At 47.2% G+C, this 23,473-nt stretch overlaps 1 protein-coding gene across 1 annotated transcript; it reads right to left on the bottom strand.

Annotated features, from left to right (window-relative positions):
* Positions 1-3,647: 3,647 nt before the first annotated feature.
* AIP (aryl hydrocarbon receptor interacting protein) lies at positions 3,648-8,543 on the bottom strand. The gene is made up of 5 exons (XM_056850891.1): positions 8,368-8,543; positions 6,578-6,766; positions 5,907-6,083; positions 4,128-4,269; positions 3,648-3,850 (listed from the first exon to the last, which is right to left on the bottom strand). Exons 1-5 carry the CDS (start codon positions 8,467-8,469, stop codon positions 3,648-3,650), a joined length of 813 nt encoding a protein of 270 aa, XP_056706869.1. The 5' UTR covers positions 8,470-8,543.
* Positions 8,544-23,473: the final 14,930 nt, after the last annotated feature.

Raw genomic sequence — 23,473 nt, 5'->3', positions numbered from 1 at the left:
CAAGTTAAGCAGTACACTCAGGGGCACACAAGGCCATGCCAAGTGTCACCTCTGCTTATTGCTGCCTTTCGGCTTCACCATGCTTGACTTTTAATTTCCTATGGTATTTGTGCTCTCTCTGTCTCTCGCTCTTTAATGTTGCCTGCAGATAGGCATGTCCAGACCACAACAGGCTGCCTTTTAGATTAGGCACCGGAGTGCATAGGCAGGCAGGTGATGGGCAACCCCCATTCATCCATAAGAGAAATCCAGCTGTGCAACTTGACACCGGCCCGACAAATAGTCCCCATCAGACATCTGGACTGCTGGGATCCCTATTTTGGCTAAAACATAGTCATGCGGCAGCAGAGAGGGACAAACACTGCACAGCAAAACCCAAAACAATAATCTACTTGACAAGAATATAGAGATTAGTACACTTTAAAAAAAAATCATGCATACTTGCATTTGAAGATGTATTTGAGAGGAACAGATAATACACCCAATTTGAAAGGGTTAACAGACTGGGACGGGTACATATATGCATGTTGTATATGTCAGCCCAGATAAAACCACTGCTATATTTACAAACCTCATATCACCACAGCCCTGCTTTAAAAGCTACTGAAGCAGATGACTAAAAAGCTCACAGCAAACAGCCTGGGAAGTCCTTCACATGGTGGCTGCTTTAGCTACGCTGTGACACTGTCCAGTGAGCTTTAGTCTTTTTCCAAGAGTTATGAGCACACAGGGGCAAGAGCTGCTTCCTCCTGCAACCAGAGGATCAGGTGGTAGACAAGACTGTGCAGCACCAGTGGTAAGTTGTGGGTGAGCCGGCAGGCCACAGGTCCCTATTTGCTGCTCTGAGGGGGCCGATGTAAGTGACAGAACTTTACACAGATGTCCTGACGTACGTTAAGCACTCTTAAGTCTCATGGATTTCAGTGACAGAGTTGTGCGTCGTCTGCTTAACTGTTTCCCTATGAACTCAATGCAGCTGAAAAGTGGTTAACGCTTTTGGATTGTGCCACTTTCAAAAAGTGAGTTTGCTTTATTCACACAACTTGAAAACAGACAACCATTTGTGTCATCGAACTATTATTGGGGGGGGGGATAGGCTCCTTAAAGTCCCCGTGCAGAGAGTCAAAGATGACACTGGTGCTGCATGGAAGTATCCGGAGCAGGGCTGTGTAGGAAGAAGGTGGAAGTAGTGTTTCCCGCTTCCCCTCTGAGTCCCAACGACATACAACTCTGGAATGTTCAGCTGGTTTAACACTTCTGTCCCCGCGACAGATTGACCACATGATTGTTCACTCTCACCCATTTTACTACAACACTCGCACCCCTCTCGCTCTGACTGCCCAAGGCTGAAGAGACTACACAAGACAGGGAAAGGGTGGCTATGCTCTACAAAATGGAAGCAGCAGCAGCTCAGGTCTGATGTACTGATCCAAAAGAAAACAGGTACGCTAAGGCGTAAAGCTGACACCAAGCCTAAGCTGGAAGAGTTGCCAGGGCATACCTGCAGTGGAGGCTGAACTGATGAGGAAATACCTCATGAAAAACTAATCCAAATCTTGGGGGGAGGGGAGAAGAGAGACTGTGAACTATGCAAAGGAAAGGTGTGTATATATGGATGCATGTGTGTAACAGGGGAAACAACATCTGCATCAAGTGCCCCCAAGATCACCGCTGCTATAGGTAAAGAGGCCTCGACCACCACTCTCATTTCTGACAAGCACTCATCATTTGTTAAGGCAGAGAAGAGTGGGTCTGGAATCATCCCTTCTCCACAACATGTGACCGGCTAAGCATACAGTCTCCACAGGTAGTTCAGTAGTCTTTACATCCTCCAGCTGCCCATTGTGGCTTCCTCACACCGACATGCCTGTTCCAGCATGCCAGCAGCACTTAGTGGACTGGGGCAGAGGCCTTCCCTGTTGAGGAATGCACTGGGCAAGTGGTCTTTGCAACCTAACCTTGTCAACAACCCTTTCTCTCTTAGGCCCAGTTTCTGCAAGAGAGAAAACTGCATGCGTGTCCAAGACCCATCACATTTTGCTAGGCAGGAAATGATTCTGCCATTGAAACCTCTTTGGAAGCTGATGATGACAGAAGAGGATGCTTCTCTTGGGCACTGTGCTCCTGGTGCTACCTTGGCCTTGGTGGACCCACTGGTGCAAACAGAGACTACTCATGAAATAAAGCTCTGAGCTGTTCCATGCAGATAAGGTTTCAGAGGAAGCACCAAAGAGGGCGATCCTGTAACACACTTAGCCCCACTAACCTTAGAGGGAGAGAAGGAATGTGCTCTGGACACAGCACTTGACACACATGCTTTGGATACCTTTGGGAACCTTCCTTTGCTGTTTGTGCCTAAGCCCTGAATTTAGACAAGGGAGGAAGAGCCTGAAGCCTGTGGCTATTCTTGACCCCTCTGCTGCTGCTGGAGGCTCTGCCATTACCAGAAAACACAGGACATTTTTCTCCTTTGAGCACCAAAGGCCCAAACTGCAAGTGAGAGGATCAATGAAGACTCTTATCTTTGGCAGACACAACAGCAGAGGAACCTCATCTGCAGTGGCAACCAGATAAAACAAAAACAACTCCTAGCAACAATAGGGAACACTGACAGTTCTCATCCCACCAGGCAATGAGGGGGCTGGCATTAGGCATCCTGACCTATGTCATACACAGAACCACCAATCTTCCACTGGCTAAAATCCTTAGTCATACCAGCAACACAGAACTCTTTAGCCACGTGTACCAAGGGTGGACACAATGCAGCCATCCCTGCCTGAGCTCAGAAGCTACAACTCTGATGGGTGATGTAATTCTTTTTTCTCAAAAAAGATCTGCTGAACTCAGCTTGACCTCAGCGCCTCCCGTTGTGCTCCCTTTTCTTACCCAGCATAAAGATGCTGTCGAAGCTTCCTCCACAAACAAGGTCATGCTCCCAGGCAGCAATGAGCTAGATATGGGCAATGTAGCCTAGAAGCCAGCACACCAGCTGAAATCTGGCACACGTCTGTGGTAGCATGCAAATGCAACAGCAGTGGGTGAATTGCTGAAAAGCTCCTACTAGTCACCCAGATGTAGTGGTGAGAGGGGGAAAGTACTACAGGGGGGCACGGATCACTTATGCACACCCCTCGTCCCAAACGATCACTCCTTTGTCTCCTGCTGGCCAAAGAAAAAAATGACTGCAGAGATGGAGAAGAGCTTAGAGCTTTCCTGCTCCCAAACAGCATTAAAAGGGAATCCAGAGCAAGTCTCTTCTGGCCCTTATATATTGCGCCAGCTGAGGAAGTAAAGTTTCCCTCTCCATGAGTAACAGAAGAAAAGGCACCTAGTGGGGCGCAAAAGGGCAAATAACTTCTTCTGGGGGGGTAACGCAGAGGCATGCATCAAATGTGGCAGACGCACTAGCGGGAACCTTTGCCCATCTCCTTTGACTTGGGTGATCAGAACACTTCCCCTGACCCTACCCCCACTTACTTTGGCAGCAGCAAACAGGACCATTGGCACAAGGATGACACAATTTGTTGACGAAAGGTCAGCTGCTCCAGCATCTGTATAGAGAGCAGGTAACTGCTGGCCCTGTCAAAGAACCACACAGTCTTGCACTTGGGTGCTGATGGCAAGGCCTGAGCTGTCCCTGCTGGCTACTAGGAGAAGATGCCTTTGAAACGGACCTTGTCCTCATCGTCCTTCTGACGCAAGCGGTTTTCCAGGCTGCGCAGCTCCCGCGCAACCACCGGCCCCAGCGACGGATCCAGCTGCAGCACTTTGGCAAAGTCGGCCTGAGCTTCAGCTGCATTCCAAACGGCCGCATGTGCCTTGGCTCTCTTGAAGTAGGCCTTGACATTATCTGTGGAGACAGCAAGCCTCAGAGTAGTGAATGCTGGCCCCATACACCTCACAGCCTGGCCAATTCACCCCGAACTTCTTGCAGCCCTCTCCCTCCACCCCAAATCCTGTGCTTGAGACTCCACAACCAGCATAGCACAAAAAGGCTCTTCTGGCCTACGGACAGTCCTTTCAGTCATCCGCCCACCCAATATATTAATCCAGCATTGGGGCTTTTTTTCCATTTTACCCCAGCTGTTTCCCTGGCACCATTCTGTACAGCCAGCAAGATGCCTTACCTTCATATTTGTTGAGAATGGAAGAGCAGTGATCCAGCACTTCATAGTATTCCTCACTCAGCAGCTTACACTGGCAGTAATTTAGCAGTAAGGGGGTGATCTGTTGGTCCAGTTGGATCCAGTCTGGGGACCCCGGCTGCTCCTAGGAGTGGAGAAGTAGCATGAGGCACAACTGGCTCTTTTTAAGGTGTTCCCTGCGCACAAGAACATGCGCGGAATGGCTCCAGGCACCGCCTGACATGATGGCGACTGCTGACTCCATATAAATGAATGACAGCACGAGCAGATGGGAAGGAGAAACAAAGCCCTCTCCACACCTCCATTCACTTTTGTTAACTGCTCTTCTCCTGCATGGGTAACATCCAGTCTTGGAGCCCGTGGACACCACCAGCCTGGCCGTTCACCTGACCCCCGCCCCCCAAGATGGCATCGCCGCAGAATTCATGCAGCTTGGTCAGAGCCAACACTGCCTGTAGGGGCCAGCAGGCTGTGGGCCACCCCGGAAGCAAGGCAAAGGCCATAGGACCTGGCAAGGCAGAAGCCAAATCGAAGGATGCTGGGGATGGACAGAAGGAAGGAGCTGGAGCTAAGCATTCTGAAAAGGAGGGAAGGAGGGAGGGGGAGGGAGAGAGGGGGGGAGAGAGAGAGGGAGAGGGTAAGTGAATGGAGGAAGCCCCAGAGCCTCCGTTTGGGGCCATACTAGAAGACCCAAGGGCATCAGGGGAGATGTTGCTCTCTCTTTTAAATAAGGCAGCTGGGGGAGAGCCTGGAGGTAACTAGCCAGTTGCAGAGAGTCTGCAGAGCACACAGGCACCCCTGTCCAAGAATAAGGAGAATTTGTATGGAGTGATGTAACTGCAAGTAATGCAGACACTTTCTTTTAGAGGTGGCAGGTATGTGTGACTCTGCTGCACTAGATACCACCACCATGGAGAGACCCCTGCCTGACAGGGAGAAGACAGAAGGGGGGGAGATTAAAAAGCAGTTTCTGAAGGGGAAGTGCAAGTGGGTCAGGGTTCAGTTCCCTTCACACATCTGTCCATGCTGAACTTGAAACGGTCCCCATCAGGCCACTTCATAGGGATTCATCACCAGACCCAGTTCACCACACCAGTCAGTCTATGGCCACCACGCCCAATCTGGCCCAAGCTGTGCAAGCAAGAAGACTCCAAGCTGGACAGGACTTTCTGCAAAGCGGCACTGGGCTACAATCTGTTCAACAGCAATGTCGAAGAGGTAATTTTGATAGCTAACTTCATAAAGCTACAAGAGTGAGAAAAGCTGTCCCTGCCAAAACATATGCCACCGTGCAGGAGTCCTGTCCCCGTTTGCCTCTGATGACCTGAAGGGAAACAGTACCTCTGAATTAAGGCAAGGTGAGAGTGCTAGAGAGATGCTGAGCTAGACTGGCACACCCAGCTTATCAGGCTGGCTTCCTGCTGCTGGCACATGGGGTCTGTGAGATGAGGCTGACACAAAAGGAGGCCTCCTGATAGCCCTGCCACTGGCTTAGACCTGGCTGAGGGATGATAGAACTCTGGCAGGAATTGCCCTCAGAGCACTTTGTATGTTTCTCTGTGTTAACCACTTCTGGTTACAACACAAGTTGGCAACCCACATTTACATCCAATGGAAGCGAGAAGGAAGTCCTGCTTTATCTAGAGTTGACACTCACACAATACATTTATGTTTATTCCTATCAGCAGCTAAACAAAGGTGAGGCAGGCCAAAAAGGCAATTCCCTGGGACAGGTGCATTGCACGACATGCCTTCAGTCACCTTCATCTGCAGGTTTTTGAGGCAAGCAATGGCGTCATAGTACTTGGCAGCAGCTTCCTGCACCTTGCCTTGCTTGTAGAGCTCATTGCCCTCCTGATGGATCAGGGGCACAGCCTCCATCTTCTCCTCATCTGACATGGCCCAAGGATCCTGACGATATGAGCCTGGGCCCTCCACCTGCCAAGGCACAACGATCACATATAGGGTCAGATCATGGGGGCAAAAAATGTGAAGACCGGTGCAAGAACCAACCTGACCATTAACCCTGTTTTCTTCAGGCCCCAGCATAGAGGTGGAAAGAACTGTCTCAGAGTGAGGTTCAAAAGTTGGAAGACCAGGAGTGCCAACAGAAGGGCTGTCATTAACCCATAAAGTGCCAACAGAAGGGCTGTCATCTTCACCCCTGCACTATCACAGAAAATCCACCTCCTCCCCACCTGCAACTCAGCCCCTTTAAAAAGAGAGCAGAAACCTATTTGACGCTCAGCTGAAACCCCAGAGGCCAAGAGAGAGAGTGCAGTTATCCACCTTGTCGTTTGATGGATACCTACTTTCTCCTCCCTTCTGCACCATTCCTACACCTGCACAAGGGAGATTCCTGAGTACTCCCAGTTCCATCCCTGTACTCGTTTTCTCAGTCCCCAGGGCCCTCTCCATTCCTTCTTCCTCACCTTGAGCATCTCGATGGCAAAGATGAGAGGCTGAGGATTCTGCTGGAGCTCATCAAGGTCCGGGTAACCCAGGGAGTGATGCTCATGCATTTGAGCAATGCCACAGCAGTGTCGCTGCCCCTCCAATGGGTCTTTCCCTGCTGCAATGTTTCTCAAGCTCTTTGACACAGCTGGATACAACACTACATGCTGGGCGGTACAAAAAAAGGGGGTCATAGTCAGAACCCTTCTTGTTGGGGGAGAACCACCTCTCAAGTGGGAAACTGCTCAAGTGGGGAGAGAAGTGGTGCATTGTGCTGGAAAGGAGGACGGCTTCTCTCCACACACACTGGTTGCTCATTCACTTCCAGACATAATTTAAGATATTGGTTCTTTCTTCTAAAGCCCAAAATTGTCTCAGAATCAAGGGCATTTAAAGAATTACCCTCTCCAGTATGAACCTCCCAATCAATTAAGCAGGGTTCTTTAAAGGGTTGAAAGAATAAGCTTGTGCAAGATTTCTGAGCGTTGGAAAAGTGGGATAAATGGAGCAAAAGTGTAAAGTATTTTTAATTTCTAGAACATAAACAGGTGACCGACTTCATTTTCTTAGTGCTGAATTTAAGTTACTTTGGTGCTGAAAATATTTATTTTATTTATGTTATATATAGTCTACCTTTCTTACAGAGACTCAAGGTGAATTACCCAGTATAGGTCAATATAATCAACAGGAAAGGGCATCCAATAAACAATGCAAAAGAATCTGGATTGTAGAAATCTGAACAGAGCTGAATCAAAGCACAAGCATTTGCACATTAAACAATACAGAAATTATATAGTGGGATCATACTTATATCAACAGGCACTACATACTATACACAGTAGTATAGCCCATAATCCCTACCCCTTTACCAAAACACCTTACTGAATCATTTCGTTACAGTACAGTCGTCCTGTCTGTGTAAAAAAAACCCTCCTGAATAATTCAGTTTTGCGTAGTTTGTGGAAAGCCAGGAGGATGGGAGTCTTTCTGACCTCATCATGCAATTTCTACAAGGTGGGGGCCACAACAGAGAAGGCAGCTGTTGGTTTTGCCCATTTGCAGGGTGGCACCAGCAGAAGGCCCTGCTCAAACGAGCAAAGCTGTCATTGGCAGAGCATACAGGGGGAGACGGCCTTGCAGATATGAAAGGCCGAAGGCCATGAAGGGCCTTGTATGTGACAGCCAAGCTGCACCATCTCAAATTCTCCTCTTTAGGATCTGACATTAAAAAATAAAACTGGATTTGTTTCTTTCTCCATATCCCACCTTTCCTGTATTCAACAACACAGGAAGCTGCTAACAAATACTGGTCAACAAATACCAGACTGGGTAAAATTGCAGTGTTCTCATAAAACTACTTCGGATTTGAATCTAAACAATCCAATCAAACATCTCATTCTTTCAATCCTGCGATCTTCCCACATGTTGCCACATACTTTTCACCGATGAACTGGTTTTTTATAAATTAAGATTTTCAGACTGTTCAATTACTAAAATCAAATTCTGTGCTTGTGTGGAATCACCAGTTACATTCAGACTTAACAGTATCTTATCTGGGAGGTAGCACATTCAACGCTGAATGTTAGACATATTATTATAGTTCATTTATATAGCACTTTTACTGTGCAAACCCTTCATAGTATCAGTTCTCGTAGGAAAACTGTGAAACAGGTCACTATTATTTGATACTTGGGAAACTGACGCAGAATAACCATTGAGAAAGACACAAGATCATCCAACCTGTTTCCCATACAGTAGTAGACATTACCTTTGTGTCACACAAAAACTCAGCCACCTCTGCCTCCCGCATGGTACACAAGATGGTTTCCCAGACTGGCAGCTTGAACTTCTTGCCAATGATGAGCTCCATGGGTTTGCCCCGTGTACGACTGTCATCTATGACTTGCTGGTCTGGGCTACAGAGCAGTGTGCGGTAATGGAAAGTGGCCTGAAGAGATAAGGGAAGCAGAACTGTTGGAAGAGGCAACCCCCCCATGCTGCCTGCCACTCTCCCAGGCACAGGGGAATAGCGGAGTCAAGTGATCACCTAAACTGTGTATGAGGGTGATGAATGCCCAGAGGTGGGGAACTAGAGTTTCTTGCCAGCCCCACTAGCACAGATGTTAACCCAGCTTCCAATATGGCAGCCAACTACGCTGACAACTCTATCTTATTTGTATCCAACCCTTCCTCCAAAGAGTTCAGGGTGGTGTGCATGATTCTCCATTTCTCTATTTTATAATCCCAATAAAACTGTAAAGAAGGTTAGGTTCAAGGACACCAAGGAGGCCTTCATGGCAGAGTACAGATCCTAGCCTAACACTAACCCCTACCCCATGCTGACCCTCCAGATCCAAGTATACAAACTGAACAGAGCCCTGATACTATGGGCTGCGGTGGTAAAGGCACACATTTGTGGATATTGAAATGCACTCTCCTTCATCAGTCTAGTCTATTAACTCAACCTTGCTGCCAATACATACTTAAATCAAAACCATCACCACCAGCTCATCTATCTGCTCATGTCTGAGCAGCAAGTCTCACAAACAACTTGCCCCAAAAGACATCAGTACTCTTGGAACAAGTGAAGACTAGGCAGCAAGTGACAAGAATAACTTCGTATTAAATCTCTGTCTCTAGTTCTATTCGGCCTTCTTGGAACCCTTTTACAGTAGAATAATGGGGGGAAGGATAGAAATCAAAACTGGAGAGTAGTTGTAGTAATTAAGGTGACCAGAAGCAAAGGAATACAGGGCTCCTTGTGGACTTAAAAGTCATGTAGAAATTCAGAATTGCCGACAGCTGGGCTTGGGGGGAAAAAAGACTGTGGCTGCCCTAATCACTGCAGCACGGTGAAGGAAAAAAGCATCACGTGCTGCTTGCTTCCACTGCCAGATTATGTGTATTACTTTGTGTGATATTAATGGAAACTATTTAATCCAGGGGAGATCATGTTTAATACACAGATCTGGATTACATAATCTACAAATCCTTCCCAATTGCTTATTCTTGGAGAATGTAAATGTCGTTTGATGTTCTGGGGGTTGCTACTGTGCTTTGTTTGTGGTACAATTTGAGGTAGAACATGAAATACACACACACAAATGCCCAAACATAGCCATGGGAGCATACAGACCATCTAAACCTGCCCTAGTCCCTGCAAAACTATTCTTGTTCACTCCCTCATACTCATAGAATCAAAGAGTTGGAAGGGACCAACGGGGTCATCTAGTCCAACCCCCTGCACAATGCAGGAAATTCCAAACTACTTCCCCCACACACACCCAGTGACCCTTACTCCATGCCCAGAAGATGGCCAAGATGCCCTCCCTCTCATGAACTGCCTAAGTTTATAGAATTAGCATTGCTGACAGATGGCCATCTAGCCTCTGCTTAAAAACCTCCAGGGAAGGAGAGTTCACCACCTCCATAATACTAGAACACGGGTCATCTGCTAAAGCTGGAGGGTGAGAAATTGAAAACAGATAAAAGGAAGTATTTTTTCACACAACGCATAGTTAAATTGTGGAACTCCCTGCCCCAGGATGTGGTGATGGCTGCCAGCTTGGAGGGCTTTAAGAGGGGAGTGGACATATTCATGGAGGAGAGGGGTATTCATGGCTGTTAGTTAGAATGGCTACTAGTCATGCTGCATACCTATTCTCTCTAGTACCAGAGGAGCATGCCTATTATTTTGGGTGCGGTGGAACACAGGCAGGATGGTGCTGCTGCACTCGTCTTGTTTGTGTTGGCCACTGTGTGAACAGACTGCAGGACTTGATGGGCCTTGGTCTGATCCAGCAGGGCCTTTCTTATGTTCTAACCCTGTTCCACTAAGGAACCACTCTGACTGTTAGAAAATTCTTCCTGATGTCTTGATGGAAACTCTTTTGGTTTAATTTCAACTGGTTGGTTCTGGTCCGACCTTCTGGGGCAACAGAAAACAACTTGGCACCATCCTCTGTATGACAGCCCTTCAAGTACTTGAAGATGGTTATCATATTCCTTTTCAGTCTTCTCCTCTTCAGGCTAAACGTACCCAGCTCCTTCAACCTTTCCTCATAGGACTTGGTCTCCAGACCCCTCCCCATCTTGGTTGCCCTCCTCTGGACATGTTCCAGCTTGTCTTTCTTAAATTTTCTTAAACTTTCTTAAACTTTCTTAAACTTTCTTAAACTTTCTTAAACTTTCTTAAACTGTGGTGCCCAAAACTGAACACAGTACTCTAGGTGAGGTCTAACCAGAGCAGAGTAAAGCGATACCATCACTTTTCATGATCTGGACACTATAACTTCTGTTGATACAGCCCAAGACCGCATTTGCCTTTTTAGCGACTGCATCCCACTGCTGACTCATGTTCAGCGTTTGGTCTACTAAGACCCCAAGATCCTTTTCACTCACACTACTGCTCAATATAGGAAGAACAACTGTACCCATTCCTTTCTGACTGGAATGGTGGAAACCGCTGAAATGCTAGAACTCTTCCATTTAATGTTGTCTCCACCCAGGGTTGCTTTCACCCTCTGTATAAGGCCTAGTGGACACATGTAGCAGAAGGAGGTAGCAGAACTCCAAAGCAGTAGCCTCGTCTCCATCACCTCAGAAGGACGATTCCAGCTCAAAACGCTTCTCTGCATAAAACAAAGTACACACAGAGCCCTAATCTAGCAGGGGGAAAGGGGCTCGTTGTACCCGCTTTCTATCTGCAGGCAGCTTTTACACAGGGAACAGTCCAAAACGTGTTTCCCCAGCTGCTTTCTAAAGGGAGGCTGACTCCTTCATGTCTTCACCAAGTTTTAGCTGGGAATCCTTTCACCACCCCGCTGGTTCCACACTCAGAATTACTAACAGACGACTACTAACAGAATTAATTACTAACAGCCAGTGAGCCCTTTAATAGCAATGTGGTCAGGAGCAATTATCCGTGCCATGGAAAGGTCTTCGATTTCCATCTTCCCCCGGGACAGGTGGCAACCCTAAGAGGCTAAAGCTCACGCTCCACCCTGGAAGCCGGCACGGGGGGGGAGGGGGCGCGGAGGGGGCGCGGACCCCACGCCCACCCGCTGCCCACCCGCTGCCCACCCGCATCTCCAGCCTGCATACTTATCAGGCCGCCCCCTCCCCCGCCCCCTCAGCGCAGGCGGACCTTACGGCAACCAATGCGTCATCGGCTATTGTCCGCGCATGCGCTCCTCCCCCCCCCCCGGCCAGTCCCGTTACCTCACGCCCGAGCAAAGTGGGCACAATGTTTTCACCTTGGTGCCGTCTTGGTAGTCCGGCAGCTCTCCTCGCCCTTCCCGCAGGGCCCGCTTCTGGATCCCATCCGCCCGGAGATCCGCGACCAGGTCTGCCATGACGGCTTCTCGGCCGAGACCCGTTCGAGCGCGATCTTCGTCCGCTTCCGTAGCCTCCTGATCGGCGCTCGGCTTGTTTCGGACGCTCTCGGGTATTTCCGTAACCGACCTCGGACACGGCCGGTAATCGTCGGACTGTTTCGGGGAAAGACGCGCGAGCCGTTGGAATGCCGGCGAGGGGGAGGGGGAGGAGCCGCCGCCGCCGTTGGGAGTGCGAAACCTCGTCGAGGCGGGCAGGGGGGGGGGCTTTTTCTTTTTGGTCCCCCCCCCCCACACCACCCCGGTCCTTTAACTAAAAATCCCATAATTTGAACTTTTTTCTTCCCTATTCCCTGTGGCACCTTCTGGCAGGAGTCCCATGCATACATACATACCTACGAGGCGGATCTCCTGTGAAACTAATGAAGCTGAAGCTTCAGGGCCTTTAATCCCAGAGGGGCCCCCTGAAGCAACTTTTTTAAATGAGTGCATTTCTCAACAAAACCGATGGAGCTTTTTAAGTGATAGCATCCTAAGCCAATGGGTTGAAGTACTTAATATCGACTTTAGAATCTGCTCTAATACCCATTTCATATGGCCTCAAAGTGTCCCTGCAATTGGTTCAAGTTCAAAATTTTCTCGGGGGCTCGCAGGGCCCGAACCCCCCAGCTGTATGGGCTCACTGAGCTCGCCAGGATTCACAGCCTACATTTTGGCAGCTGGGTTATCAGATCCTTTGTTGGTGCATGGCCTAATAGTTCTGTAGTTTTATTTCATGTCCCATTTTCAAGGACTCCACCCCACCACCCTGTTCTCCACCATTTGGGCCTGGAGGTCCTTGCAAGGGCAGCAAGGCCCTTTGGACCTTGTTGGGTGATGCCCTATTGTTGATGGTTGCGAAGGAGCCCCCATCACAGTTCAAGCTTCAGGGCCCCAAAAATGTAGGTCCGCCACTGCACATACATACATCAGGGTTGTACATAATGTCCTGAATCGTCTCCCTATGAGAGAGGGGCCAGCCTGAAAGGTTGCATGCTGTTATGCGCAGCTTTGATTGGTCCTAATAAAAGGTATTATGTGAATTGTGATCTGTGAGGAATGCCTTTGCACAGAAACGACAAAGGCTGCAACTGACTGTACAGAGGTGTTCCTCGGGGGGGGGGGGAAACCTGGTGAGGTATATTCAATTAAAGGTGCTGGTCTTGACCTCCGAAGCTGTATATGGTGTGGGATCAACAAACCTGAAGGACCCCCTGATCACTTATGAACCTGCCTGACTGCTATGGTCTTCTTTTGAGGCCTTGCTACACATGCTTCTGCCTTCTGAGATCAGGCATGTGACAACCAGGGAGGAGACCTTCTCTGTCATAGCACCAAAGCTCTGGAACATTTGCCCCAGGGAGATTTGTCTGTCCCCTTCTGTTACCCAAAGAGCGCTAGTTAATGGTTCCTCATCCACTTGGAGAGGACTGACTAGTAGAGTGCCTCAGGGATCAGTCCTGGGCCCTGTGTTGTTCAACATGTTTATAAATGATTTGGATGAAGGAACAGAGGAGATGCTTATTAAATTTGCAAATGATACCAAATTGGGAGGGGTAGCAAATTCGGTCGAAGACAGAGCCAGGATATAGGAGAGAATCAGAGTTGGAAGGGACCACCAGAGTCATCTAGTTCAACCCCCTGCACAATGCATGAAATTCACTACTACCCCCCGCACCCCCATGCCCAGAAGATGGCCAAGGTGCTCTCCCTCTCATGATCTGCCTAAGGTCATAGAATCAGCATTGCTGACAGATGGCCATCTAGCCTCTGCTTAAAAACCTCTAGGGAAGGAGAGCTTACCACCTCCCGAGGAAGCCTGTTCCACTGAGGAACCGCTCTGTTAGAAAATTCTTCCTAATGTCTAGACGGAAACGGATTTAATTTCAGCCTACTGGTTCTGGTTTGACCTTCTGGAACAACAGAAAACAACTCGGCACCATCGTTTGTATGACAGCCCTTCAAGTACTTGAAGATGGTTATCATACCCCTCTCAGTCTTCTCCTCTTCAGGCTAAACATACTCAGCTCCTTCAATCTTTCCTCATAGGACTGTTTTCTGTTGCCCCAGAAGGTCGGACCAGAACCAACGGGTTGAAATTAAAAGAGTTTCCTTCTAGACATTAGGAAGAATTTTCTAACAGTTAGAGCAGTTCCTCAGTGGAACAGGCTTCCTCGGGAGGTGGTAAGCTCTCCCTCCCTGGAGGATTTTAAGAGGAGGTTAGATGGCCATCTGTCAGCAGTGCTGATTCTATGACCTTAAGCAAGGAGTTGGACCAGATGACCCTAGTGGTCCCTTCCAACTCTGTGATTCTATGATCTGCCAGTGGGTGAAGACTTTGTTTTGTTTGGCATTCCCTTAATTTTCCCTCCTTCCAAACCACCGTTCTTATGTTTCGTATGTATTTTATCTCAATTTCTCAATTTTATATGTATTTAACTCTTTTAAAAATTGTTTTAATGATGTGTGTTTGGGAGGTGGTTGGTTTTAATGGTTTTTAAATGTGATTTTATCATGTATGTTTTATATTGCTAGTCGCCTTGATGGCCCTTGAAAGGGCAGAAAGGCAGGATACAAATTTGGTAAATAAATATAAATTATATAAAGGCTAAAAGTACGATAGAGTATCTTAGCTATTTAAGTATCCTCACCTGTGGGGGGACCTAACAGCAGGAGTGAAGTAGTGGGTAAGTTGAGGACTGGTTGGAAACTGACTAGGCCTTGCTTTCTTACAACAGAGCTCAACTATACAGCCGTAAAAACAGTGTTGCACTTACCTGTAACTGTTGTTTGTTGAATGGTCTTCTGTGCAGGCACACATGGGACTTCGCAGGCGCAGGCCAGCCACGGAGAAGATTAAAAAGCTTTTGGGAGAGTTAGCTCCCTAGGAGCGCTCCCCTCGCCCCATATGTGACCACGCCTTAACGTCTTTTCCCGCCCATGGGTCACATGACGGGGGGTGGGGAGCACTCTTCCCTCAGTTCTCCAGTCGCCGCCGCGGGGAGTACACTCTTTTACGGTGACCGCCCACAGCGGGGAAGGAGGGAGGGATGTGTGCCTGCACAGAAGACCATTCAACGAACAACAGTTACAGGTAAGTGCAACACTGTTTTTCGTTAGCATGGCTTCTGTGCAGTCCCACATGGGAGAATAGCAAGCTCACGTACTGTGGAGGTGGGTGTGAGGTGCTCAACGAAATAACGTGTTCAACACCGCTTTCCCCACAGCTGCGTCAGCTCTTGAATCGACGTCCACGGCATAGTGTTGGATGAAGGTCATCGGCGTGGACCACGTCGCAGCTTTGCAGATCTCCACGATGTCACCCATCGAGCTGAAAGCTGCTGATGTCGCCTGGGCCCTAGTGGAGTGTGCATGCAGCTGAAAAGGGCAATCTACCTTGGCTATTTGGTATGCTAACCTAATGGCAGAGACAATCCATCGTGAGAGGGTCTGTTTGGATACTACCCTACCTTTATTTGGGCCTTTAAAACAAACAAATAAATTGTTATCCCTTCTAAACGGCTTTGTTGTCTGTAAATAAAAAAGCAGAGCTCTGCGCAGGTCTACAGAATGAAGTTGTCTCTCAGCTGGAGAGGCAGGGTTGGGGAAAAACACTGGTAAGGTTATGTCTTGGGAAAGGTGGAATTTGGAAACCACCTTTGGGAGATAAGACAGACTAGGCCGGAGGACCACCCTGTTTGGGAAAAACCTAACGAAAGGAGGATCCGCTCTTAAGGCCCTGAGATCACTGACCCTCCTGGCAGAAGTGATTGCCACCAGGAAGGCCGTTTTATAAGATACCAATGCGGGATCTACTGAGGCCATTGGTTCAAAGGGTTTTGAAGTAAGGTGAGAAAGGACTAGGGATAGACTCCACTGGTGAATCGGAGCTTGAACCGGAGGAAATACATTGTCCGGTCCTCTGAGAAACGTTTTACAAAGTTTGTTAGAGAATAACGAAGCAGAATCCATGCCATCGTGGAAAGCTGAAACAGCTGCTAAGTGACACTTTTAACGAAGAATTAGATAACCCATCATCTTTTAGAGACAAAAGGTAATCGAAAACAACTGGCAATGAAGCCCTTTGCGGTTGTGTCCCTTTGCACAATGCCCATTTAGAAAACCTAGCCCACTTGAGGGCATACGACCTTCTGATGGAAGGCTTGCGTAAGGAGAGAAGGATGTGGGCTACCCTGTCCGACCACTGGGTCACCCCGTGATCCTCCAGGCCACGAGATGGAGAGACGCGGGATTGTGGTGCAGCACTTGACCCCTTTCCAGAAGGTACGGGGTGTCTGGAAACTCCCTGTACTGGTGCCCCGCTATGCTCCAGGGGGTGGCGAACCATGGCCTCTTTGGCCAAAAAGGTGTTATGAGTATCATGTCTGCCCCGTCCTGAAGAACTTTTCCTACCACTCTATGAATCAGGGGGATTGGGGGGGAAAGCATACAACAGTCTCCCCACCCAGGCAATTTGGAAGGTGTCCCCTAGGGAACTGGCTTCGTAGCTGCTCTGGAGCAAAACCGATTGCACTTTGCGTTCTCTGCCGAGGCAAAAAGATCTATCTCCGGCCAGCCCCACTCCTGGAAAATGGGCTGCAGGTAAACAAGGGGGATAGCCCACTCGTGATCCTCTGAGGTGTCTCTGCTCAGGGTGTCCACAGTTATATTGGAGCACCCGGCCACGTGAATGGCCGAGAGGGACACCTGATGGTCTATTGCCCATTCCCAAATGAGGGAAGCCTCTTTACAAAGAGCTAGGGAGGTGGTACCCCCCTGCTTGTTTAAGTAGAATTTGGCAGTAGTGTTGTCTGTAGCGATGAGGACGACCTTGCCTGACAGAAAATCTGAAAAAGAAAGAAGGCCATATCTAATTGCCCTCATCTCTAGAATGTTAATGTGCAAAGATGCCTCTGTAGGAGCCCAACGGCCTGAAGCAGGTTGTGCTGTTCAGATGATAGGCTCTTAGAATGTTTCACTGAGAAGTGAAGGTATCTTATTCAGCCAATCATCGAGTAAGCAGGACTCAACAACTTTACCTACTTTTAAAAAGCAAGTCTTTTTATTGAAATACTTCTAGTAAAAATATGAAAAGGATAATTGAATAAAAATATTATTTATTTCACATAAAATATATGCATGTAAATAATTACAGAAAACTATATTAGTTCAACAGGAACAAATATATATGCAAGCATCAGTAGCAATATCATCAATCTTTATGATTCTATATGAGAGTTTCTCAAGTATATATTTCATTCAGGAAATAATAGTTTACCGAAATCTTATAAAATAATGGTTAGTGCACTGAATAAGTATTCTAGTACTTAACCCAGTTAACCCATTGTAGAGTCTCTGTAAGGATCTATAAATTCATTTAGAATAATTTCCTTCAGATATTCTTTCTATTATTTCAATACTTTTAGTAGTTGTAAGAATAGAAGAGATCTCTCTGGTTTCATAGTTTCATGTTAGAGCTGATTCTGTAGCTCTTTCAGCAGTCTATTTGTGACTGAAGTTTATGAAACCACAAAGTTTTACATGTTTAAGATCTATAGGTCTGAAGATGAACTTCAGAACAGAAAAGACTATATTTAGGCCATGCTCTAAGCATGCATTTATTATAAGCATTGTTGTATAGCTAAGAGCCATTCTAATGGTTTAACCATACTATGATTAATCAGTATTTGAAGCTATGTGTAGCTTTAACATTATGTGTAGAGTGTTAACTCCATTCTACAGACTCTCTGGCAGTACCAATCTCTAGAGAGTACTGAGTATATTTCAGTTTAAGAGCTTCGGGCTCCATGGATCTCCATCCATGTATTCCAATTATATGTATTCCAAATAGAGTATGTCTATGTGTTAAGCCATTGTTGGCTGTAATGCATGTTCATGTATGCATGTGTATGTCAGACAGTTCTGTGTCAGACCTCAGTCTTAGAACCGACTGCAGAGTATATTCAGTGCTCTCACCTTGTGTAGAGAAACCCCTGAAATATGCTCTGTAACAGGCTTCTTAGAGAAGCTGCATTTACATCTTGTCCATAAGACTAGGAAGACTGTATATAAGGTGGATCTTGTGAGAAGACATAAGTCTTGTTAGAACAAATGAGTTCTCAATGTCACCATATTCAAATATGGCAAGGTCCATTCTCTTATGATCCTTAGAACACAAGAGTCTCCATCACCAGATGGAGCATTATACAGACAGTTTATTCCAGACAATCCGTCTTCAGAGAGACAGATTGTATGGCATAATATTTCTCTGTGAGAATTCTCCAGAATTAAAAGACAAGAATAAATGTGTCCTGATCCACGCAAGAATCAGTTTCCCTAATCCATGCAAGGAATAGGCTGCCAAGGGTTTTACATCTCTTGGTCGATGGAGGAAGTCCATAAGTCAGAGTGTTCAGACTATCAGGATCTTCTCTCTTAGTCTCTCGCAACAGACATATGTAGGGAGTGAGGTCAGACAGCGTCCAGCGTCTTCCTTCAACTCCCTGCTTTCCTAGTTTTACATCTTAGCGGATGTTTGGGAGGGCCAACAGCCAGACAGCATTCCGCTGTCCTCTGTCAACTCTAACCTGTAGTCCGAGAGAGAGCTCTATTTATAACTTTCCAGTGCCCTAGGACAGATGGTTGCCTAGGACTTACAAGCAGTGCTTGCCTATTTCCAATCAGCAGAAAATAGTCAGACCTGTTAGAAAATAGTCAGTCAGGCTCATACACTAGTTTGCAAGCTAATATTCAGCTGAGACAGTTTACATAATTACATCAAGACTTTGAGTAGCATAGTAAGTTTTGCTGACCTTGAACTGGTTCTGTCACAGGCATACTAGTTTATTCCATGGTATGACTATAATAGTAGAATCAGGCTTGCTTTTAAATAGTTACTTCCATCTGGCAAACAAGCCTTGAGCTTATTCAATTCCAGTTTATGAAGTAATTACATCTTCTCAATACATTTAATCCTTATAAAACCTAATGGGGACATGCTTTCCTAACATAATCCTGGTTATATGGTCTCAGCCCACGACAGGCCCTTTGCTGTTAGGGGTCCTGTATGCGCTCCCCAACCCCCTAAGGAGGCATTGGTGAAGAGCTGCACTTCATGGGTGCTGACACCGAAGTTCACACCTTTAAGCAGGTTGTGCTCGTCGGACCATTTGAGGGATTTGAGAATGAATCTGGGGATAGATAGTTTCTTACCCTGGGGGTCCACATTCATTCTGAAGGTTCGTAAAAACCAGTTCTGCAGGGGCCGCATGCGAAGCCTCACAAACGGGACCACAGCCGTGGTCGAGGCCATCAATCCCAGCAATTTCTGAATAGTGACCGCCCTTTGAAACCTCTGCAGAGTGAAGAATTTAACCAGTTTCTGGATGGCTCTGATTCAGGGTAGGGGTAGGAAGGCGGCATGTGGCTCAACCTGTAATACAGCCCCAATAAATTCTATAGATCTTGCTGGAACTAGACGTGACTTTTGGAAATTGATAACCAGGCCTAACTCCAAGAGAGTAGATGTAGTTGTAGCTACCGATCGTACTAATTCCTGCTGGGAGCTGGCTACCAGAAGCCAGTCGTCAAGGTATGGGAATATACAACATCCCTGCAAAGTCAGGTGAGCTACCACCTTGACCATAACTTTAGTGAACACCCAGGGAGCTGAGGATAACCCGAAAGGTAACACCCTATACTCGTAGGCCACACCTGCACACCAAAAACGCAAGTATTTCCTTGAACTTTTATGAATGCCAATGTGGAAATAGGCATCTTTCAGGTCCAATACAGCAAACCACAGGGGCCCCGATAGGAGGGGTAAGATCTGTGGTAGGGAGAGCATTCTAAATTTCCTAACTCTTATGAACCTGTTCAGGCTCTTTAAGTCCGGAATGGGCCTTTTTCCTCCTGCCTTCTTGCTGATCAAGAAGTACCTTGAATAGAAACCCGAGCAAATATCAGCGGGTGGGACAACCTGAATTGCTCCCTTCTGTAAAAGCGAGCTGACCTCGTCCAATAATTCTCTCTGGACCATTTTTTGTGCCCGAAGGCTGGGAATGAGGAGTGTACACAGGGATTGAGGTAAACTCAATGAAATAACCGTTTTGAACTATATTCAATACCCAGGAGTCGTGAGAAATCTGTAACCATTTACTGAAAAAATGACAGAGGCGTTCACCAAACATGCCAGCAGTAAAACCTTCGGTCAGTCATTCCGAACCCTTTTTTAGAGATTGGTCTTGGGGGAAGTAGCTCCCCTTCTTGCCTTTTTCCCTAGGGGTGAATCTCTTTCCCTGTTGGGAATTGGGCTGGTAACGGGACTGGGATTGAGGATGCTAGTAGTTCCAGGAATGGGGACTGTGAAACTTGCCCGGGTAATAGGGCTGAGAAGGCCTGTTAAAGGCACGGGGTTTGAACAAGGGGCCTGGTTGGTGGGTGACACCCAGAGACTTGGCCGTAGCCTTCTGTTTCCTGAGGTTATGTAGTACCTCGTCTGTTTGCTCGCAGAAGAGTGCCTTAGCATCGAAAGGCATATCTTCAATGCGAGCCCTGACATCTGGTGCCAGAGAAGATGCAAGCAGCCAGGAGTGACGTCTGAGAACTATACTGGATGCAATGGCTCTGCCTGAGCAGTCCGCCATGTGTCTAGAGGCAGCTATCTGGTTCTTGTCTAGTTTTTGACCCTCTGCTTGGATGGACTTGAGGAGGGTCCTCTTCTCAGGTAGAGAGTCCAACACCTCTGCAACACTGTCCCAAAGGGACATCTGGTACCTCCCTATAAGCGCACTGTAATTGGCTATACGGATGCCTAATGAGGCAGAGGAATATAACTTACGCCCCAGGCTATCAAGCTTGCTGCCCTCCTTGTCCAGAGGAGAGGAGTGCGAACCAGATTTGTACTTGGCCGCCAAGACCTCAGTAATGATGGAATTAGATGGTGGATGTTTGTAGAGGAACTGACACTCTCCTTCATCAATTTTATATAAGTTTATTTTTTTGACAGAAGCTACTACCGAGGCAGGTTTATGCCAACTCGTCATAACCACCTCCTTGATGCCCTGAACCATGGATAGCTTAGGGTGACCCGCGTCAGGGCTATAAAGAACCCCCATAATGGGGTCAGAAGGTCTGGGATCGGACTGCATGGTAAGTAACCCCAAGGCCTTAGCCATATGGAGGAGAAGCTCCAAGAACATTCTCAAATCCTCTGTAGGGGATATTGGAGTGGGATCCCCCACCGTATCCTCAGGTGAGGGGAGGAAAGTATCTTCTGAACCTTGCTCCGAGTCCAAGTCGGCGTCCTCGCCAACCTCCTCCTCCTTGCGAACTTGCCTTGGCGTAGACATAGGAAGTCTAGACTCGACGCCGGCGATGGCTGTCGACGTCGGGAAGGGATGACCCCATCCCGTCAAGTTTGGCCTGGAGTGGTGGTGCTCTTTCGCTCGCTGCCGAGCGAAAAAAAGGATCCAGACTTCTGAGAGGCCAGTATTCCCGGTGGCAGAATGTGATCAGTTTCCTCAATACACAGCTATGGGCTACACTACCTTGAGTCTATGATACTAACAATGTTTGCACAACAAAGCTGGCTTCTATACTGTACCAATTTCTGAAAATTTGCTAGCACAGGAATAAAAAACACTATCAGCAACAAATAAAATACATATTGAGGTGGCAGATAGGTTGCCCTTATTCCATCAGCACCCTATTTTTGCTTCTGCAGATTGGTCTTAACCTCCCATTCCTTCTCCAGGCTAGGCTCAGAGATGAAGTTCTCCTCCCTCAATACAACCCATGACACCCTGCTGAATGAAACTTGGAGCGTAGGTGGCAGTGAGCAAAGCCTCCAGTATTTAACTCAGCTGATCAGCTCCTTTCCCAGTTGTTGCCTTCTAGATGCTGAAGGATATCCAATCTCTTGGATCCTACTGGATCAATTTGGATGTTTGACCCATGCTTACACCATGCCAGCTTATCGGGGCAAAGGCTACATTCAGCTGGTGATAGCAGCACTAGCCCAAAAGTTAGAGAAGACAGACTACCACGTGTATGGGGATGTCCTGGAAAACAACACACCTATGAAAAGGGCCCTGAAATGCCTTGGGGCCAACTTTACTTCTTGCTTTTTGTTCTATGACTTGCATACCCCCCTGGCCCTACAATAAGAGGCACCTCAGGTGTTGACTTACTGAGAAGCACCCTAAGCCTGATTCCCAAGCCTGTGCAAATAATGGAAGGGACAGTAAAATTGGTTGTTACCCATCTCAGATTTCTGCAGCAGTCTCTCTCTAGCTGTCGATACCCAGGGATCACAGTTAATCATACCAAATCAAGCCTACCAGGAAGTTTGAAATCTCTGCTCAACCAAGAATGTAGCTCCCAACCTATACTCCCCTGAAGCTCTTGTCATCTCCCTCCCATGAGGCTATGGCTCAGTGGTAGATCATCTGCTTGGCACGTAGAAGGTCTCAGGTTCAGTCCCTGGTGAAAGACCTCTACCTGAGGCCTTGGAGAGCCGACAAGAGTCTGAGTAGACAATACTAACTTGGATGGACCAGTGGTCTGATTCAGTATAAAGCAGCTTCATGTGTCTGAGGAACAGTTAAAATTGGTAATGAATGTCTCTCAACAGTTCTTTAAGGAAAACCAGTCTTGTAGGGAAATGATATTTTGACATGTAAAAGCCCACTCTTATGCATACTTACTCAGAAGCAAGTCTCATTGAGTTCATGGAACTTTCTTCTGAGTAGGGGCATAAAACCGTAGCTTGCAAAGTTGATGCAACTGTTAAGATATGTACTATTACAATACTTTAATTTTGTGGTGTTCAAAATCTAATTAAACCATATATTAGTTGTCTGTATTTGTAAAATGCAATTTGCTTGGGTTGAGACCCCCCTACACACACAGTTGTCATTGTTCAACACAAACAGCATGCAATAAAAGCTGATGTTTGAAGTACAATATTTCACTTTCCCAGTATCAAGTAATTGATTGGGAGGTATACTATAGCAACTACACAGTACTATCTGTGGCATTTAACAACAAAGTAATTGTGGCACTATATGCCAAGAGCAAGAAGACCTACCACCACTTCTGGAGGCACTCTGTCTGCATGCCTGGCATGATGTCCAGAGTTTACTGGAAAGCAATCCAAATTTGAGTGTGGCACAGCTCTCCAGAATAATTTTTTGCACTACCTATCCTCCACCCTTTATGACCTCATGCAGCCCAATCTTATGTCTTGCCTTGTGTACTCAAAAATATGTTGTTGAGGTTAGTGGGGCTTATTGCCAAGTATTCATAGGATTGCAGAATTAGAAATATAAGCATCTCACCCAGTTGAGTCCCAAAGAGAGGGAAAGTGGCAGGTTATAGCCTGATCTAGTCAGATCTCAGAAGCTAAGCAGGGTCAGTACCAAGGAAGGCTATGGCAAACCACCTCTGCTTCTTACTTACCTTGAAAGCCCCTTGCTGGAGTCGCCATAAGTCAACTGCAAC

Source organism: Euleptes europaea, chromosome 6, assembly GCF_029931775.1.
Source record: "Euleptes europaea isolate rEulEur1 chromosome 6, rEulEur1.hap1, whole genome shotgun sequence".
Classification (NCBI taxonomy): Eukaryota; Metazoa; Chordata; class Lepidosauria; order Squamata; family Sphaerodactylidae; genus Euleptes; species Euleptes europaea.
Note: the sequence above shows the minus strand (reverse complement) of the source record. Positions and strands in the feature narration are given on the sequence as shown.